Source organism: Hydractinia symbiolongicarpus, chromosome 11, assembly GCF_029227915.1.
Source record: "Hydractinia symbiolongicarpus strain clone_291-10 chromosome 11, HSymV2.1, whole genome shotgun sequence".
NCBI classification, from domain to species: domain Eukaryota; kingdom Metazoa; phylum Cnidaria; class Hydrozoa; order Anthoathecata; family Hydractiniidae; genus Hydractinia; species Hydractinia symbiolongicarpus.
The window spans coordinates 6,248,535-6,252,863 of NC_079885.1; the positions used below are offsets into that span (position 1 = coordinate 6,248,535).

Genomic DNA, 4,329 nt, shown 5'->3' on the forward strand with positions numbered 1-4,329 from the left:
TGCAAAGTGGATCACATTCTTCAAAATTTTCTTTAACAAATTCTATAAAACATCGCCTATAAAATTGTTCTGTAATTTACCAAACTTTACCGATAAAATAGTATTGACGTCAAAGGAAAGTTAATTAAGATTAGTGAAGCCATTACAATGCACTTAAATCTTTTATAATATGGCACGCTTTTCCACTAAACAGCAATCTTCTTAAATTTTAGAAGATAAGACGACACATATTTGAAATATTGAAAGGTTTTGCAAAAGTTCTGGGTTTTTGTAACTATAAATTATTCACGGTATATTTTTATTCTTTTTTCTTTTATCTGATTGAACGAAATTATATAATTTCATTCAGTATCATCTTTTTTAATTTTAAACTTTTCATTTCAACCTTTCCTAGCTGATTTTATAACACAAGTTTTTCAAACCATGGAAAGAAGAGGAACCAGTGTGACTTCCTTCTGTTGTACGGAGGGCTTCTAAAGAGCCGAGCATAAATAGAGCTGTACCTTTTGCAATAAGAAATTAGTGTTTTTGGCAGCCTGCGCACACACAAATTTAGAGATTTTGTCAAAGTGCACGTGCGCTGACAAAGAAGTCTGAGCTTTTTGCGCTGTAGTAGGATATGCAACGAAATGAAAACGAACCTTAGGTCTTAATGTCATCACAACAAGTTTTTATTAAGTGACTTCAAAATGGCTGCGTCCACTATAACGAAATTTATAACTAGAATTATGAAAGAATTATGCAAAAAAAAGACAAAGAAGTAATAGCTTTAAAATTTTTTATGTCGACTAAAATCCAAACCGCGCTTCTATAACCCAACTGCGTGGCGTCACATAATTACGATTTATAAAAGCACAGGGAAAGCGCGTTTTGGCTTTCAATAAAATACGCGAAATGACATTTTTTTGCTGTGTTTTAAAACTTTGTTGAAATTAATAAACCCAAACACCTAGAGTGCTAAGGTTGTAACGATGATGTTCTTATTTTTTACACAAGCTTTATGCACCGTAAGTCACTTGAGATGTAGTTGAGGCTTATTATATTATTGTCAAATGTTATTTCTTTATTAAGTTAGAGAACACCATAATATCAACAAAGATTTGTGACAGTCACTTGATGAGTTTAAGCGAGTTCCAACCAAATATCTTTAAAACAATGGTACTGTTGTGATAAGTAGACATCTGGTTTGTTATGTTTTCGATATTGTTGATTCTTTTTTCAGTAGTGTATACATCAGTGATGTTTGCGGTAATGTTTTTTGCCAACTAGCATAAGTTTCATTGCAACAACAGTTTTTAAAAGGAGTAAACAATCTATTTTTTTATTTTACATTTTTTTTATTTGACTAAGATCAGTCCACGAGACCAAAATAATACAAAGACGATTTGGTCAAAAATAGAATTGTTAACAATATTTTTTTTCGCGATCTTTTTATTTATTAACACCCCACATTTATTTTCGACAGCTTTCCTCCCTGGTCTTACCCTTTTGTAAATATACTAAATTCTGTACTCGTATAATTAAAAAAAATAGTTGTGAGGGACAAGCCCCGTTTGTGAAAGATCTGACAAAAATTCGACAATGAAGACGGTTGGGGATGCGATATATAATAATCTAGAGATTTTAAAATGGAGTATCTTCCTTGATGCCATCTAACGAAGATAATAGTAATTAACTCACCCCAAACCCCTTTATAAACATGTCAGCTGGCCTTTAAAATCAAGCATTATACCTAAGAAAAATAATTCATAAAAACAGAATTTTTCTGTCATTTGCAAGTATATTTAAAATTTAATAACGGATATCAATTTATAAAAATGAAAATAATTTTTTTTAAGAATACCACATCATACAGGTTGCGGGATGCACATTATTTAGTGTATGAAAGCCATGTCAAAGTGTAGCTTCGTGTTTATTCATCTTTGTATTCATATTTAGGGGGATCTTTGTTCACTTGAGACGTCGTGATTACTTCTACAAAGGAGTATGGTATGAGAACGTATTTCTTTCCATTTAACAACGTCACAATCTGACTACCTTCTTCGAGATCGTGTTGAACATCTCCTACTTCATCTTCTTTCACAAGTAAACTCAGTTTCGAATCTGAAAAAAAAAGTGTAGCGATCACTCTACATATATATTTCATAAAAAAACTCCTTTTCATCAACAACAACAACGCATACCTTTTTTGTCTCCTTGACAACTTGATAATTTTTGACTTTTTAGGAATCCCACAACAGTTACAATACTTGCAATCACAGCTAGAGCAAAGGTGACACTAAACATACCCCTGCCAACCCCTGCGTGCAGGCAAGGCGGAAAAGATGGCTCAGGTTCGTAGTTATAGTGGTTTCTTCTTACCTGAGCTGGACATGCTTCGTAGTACCTTGAAAAAGAAGTCAAAATTTACTTTCGAGTAATATCCCATTCATAAAGGGTAGAAACTTTTGCGGAATAAATTTTCGCGTTTCGAGGTTTTTGAAACAAATTTCGCGAAAAAGCGTTCTAACCGAAAAAAAAGGTTATTTTCGCGTGAGAGAACTTTCGCGAAAGAGCAAAATAAAATTTAATATCCAACCATGTGTCATTGATTTTTCTGATAACAACGAATTTTAGGAAGGGGTTACGATTTTGAATTTTCCAAAGACAAAAGTTTTGCGAAAAAGGGCCAAAAACGCCCTTAAGTTTCTGCCCTTAAATTATCGACGGACACTGTTAGTGCGAAGAAAGACTTATGAATGTCATAGTATACGGCAGAGTTCATACATTTTTTGTTACAAAAAAAAATTAAAGTTGGTAGAGTTAGCCTTCCACATGAAATAGAAAACGTACACTATGCCAGCTAGAGAAGTGCAAGCTTCAAGGAAGAGTAGAAAAATGGAAAGAGCGTTACATCCAACATAACACTTGATTAACCAGTTTTCATCAACATTTGTGATAGATAGCTCTGCGAAGATACCAGTACAAATCAATGCTACACCACTCCATATAGGAACAGCATTGTTATTGATGAAGTAATTTTGATTAAGAAGGGTTATAATAACAACACCAAAAGCGACTGTGAGTAAACCAAGGGTGATCTGAGCGATGCCTAATTATAAAGGAAATATTATTTATAAAGTATAATAAAGATAAAACGTAAATAGAAAAAACAACTTTTATTACCAATTGCTTTGATGGATTTTTCTAACTTGAATGTTTTCATTTCGTTCGTGTGATAAACTTTCTACAATTAAATTCTATTTGATGGGTCATACGTAATATTAAACTGGAAAATAAAAAATAAATAAATACACTTAAAACTCTATAAAGGTTACATTTTTTAACGTAAACATTACCTCAAACAGTGTGTAGCATGAAACATTTAAATACCATTGTTTACTGTGTCTTATAAAACACAAAATTAAACATTTAGTATGTCTCTTTACGTGTTATCAAAGTCAGTAATTACTTTTACAGCGCAACTTCATCAAACTAAGACTTATTCTCAATAACGCGAAGAAGAAATGACGTTGAAAGACGAGAAAGCTCTGGGAACGACGTTGCAATATAATGGTAATAACCTAGGTTGCTGCTGACAGTATGTGTCAGCACCAATTAACAAGGTGATTAAAAAGATCAGTCAATTATAATGTTATTTCTTTTTTTTGGCATTTCATGTCTTAAAAAATGTTTAACTAACAAAAGGAATAAAAAACTTTTTAACAATGTAACGAAAAATCAAATTCCTTTTTGCAGGTATGTGTGGTTAAGGCGGTGCCCCTAGAAACAAACTATATCGCAGAGGATTGTCTTTTTTGAAGATACTTGATGAGGATATCATAGTATGTGACAGCGCGACAAAATTAAGTTAAAATTTAATTAATTGGTTTGTTGCTATAGTTATTCGTTCCTAGGAAAAGTATAGGTAAAATATGACATTTTGTTGCTCGACGCCTAAATAAATAACTGAATAACATGTGTTATTTCCACAACTTTTTGGCTGCTTTTGTTCCTCAAGGGTCACGTGTATGTATTAAGCGAATCGCATGTTCACAAGGCTGACTCGACCTCCAGAGAACTGATGCAGTATTTTTTGGACGACAGAAAAGCTAAAACAGGGCAAACAGGCAATATCTCGACAAAATAAGTAAAAGACAAAACTTCGATTTGAAAATCGGTTTTATTTAAACACTAGGTGGTACTTATACCTGCATCAACAGAAGAAATTGTAAAGGGTGGGTGCTTCGATCTTAAGAATTCTTGTTTCGCGTGGATTACGAACTTAAACGGCAAAAAACTTGTTAAAATACTATTTTATGGACATTCTTTACTTGTGGATCGACAAAA

General features: G+C 32.7%; 1 protein-coding gene across 1 annotated transcript; it reads right to left on the minus strand.

Moving 5' to 3' along the window:
* Positions 1 to 1,427: 1,427 nt before the first annotated feature.
* Positions 1,428 to 3,489, minus strand: LOC130614829 (uncharacterized). The gene is made up of 5 exons (XM_057436288.1): positions 3,339 to 3,489; positions 3,166 to 3,226; positions 2,833 to 3,091; positions 2,184 to 2,386; positions 1,428 to 2,103 (listed from the first exon to the last, which is right to left on the minus strand). Exons 2-5 carry the CDS (start codon positions 3,203 to 3,205, stop codon positions 1,913 to 1,915), a joined length of 693 nt encoding a protein of 230 aa, XP_057292271.1. The 5' UTR covers positions 3,206 to 3,226; positions 3,339 to 3,489; the 3' UTR covers positions 1,428 to 1,912.
* Between the last annotated feature and the right edge of the window lie 840 nt (positions 3,490 to 4,329).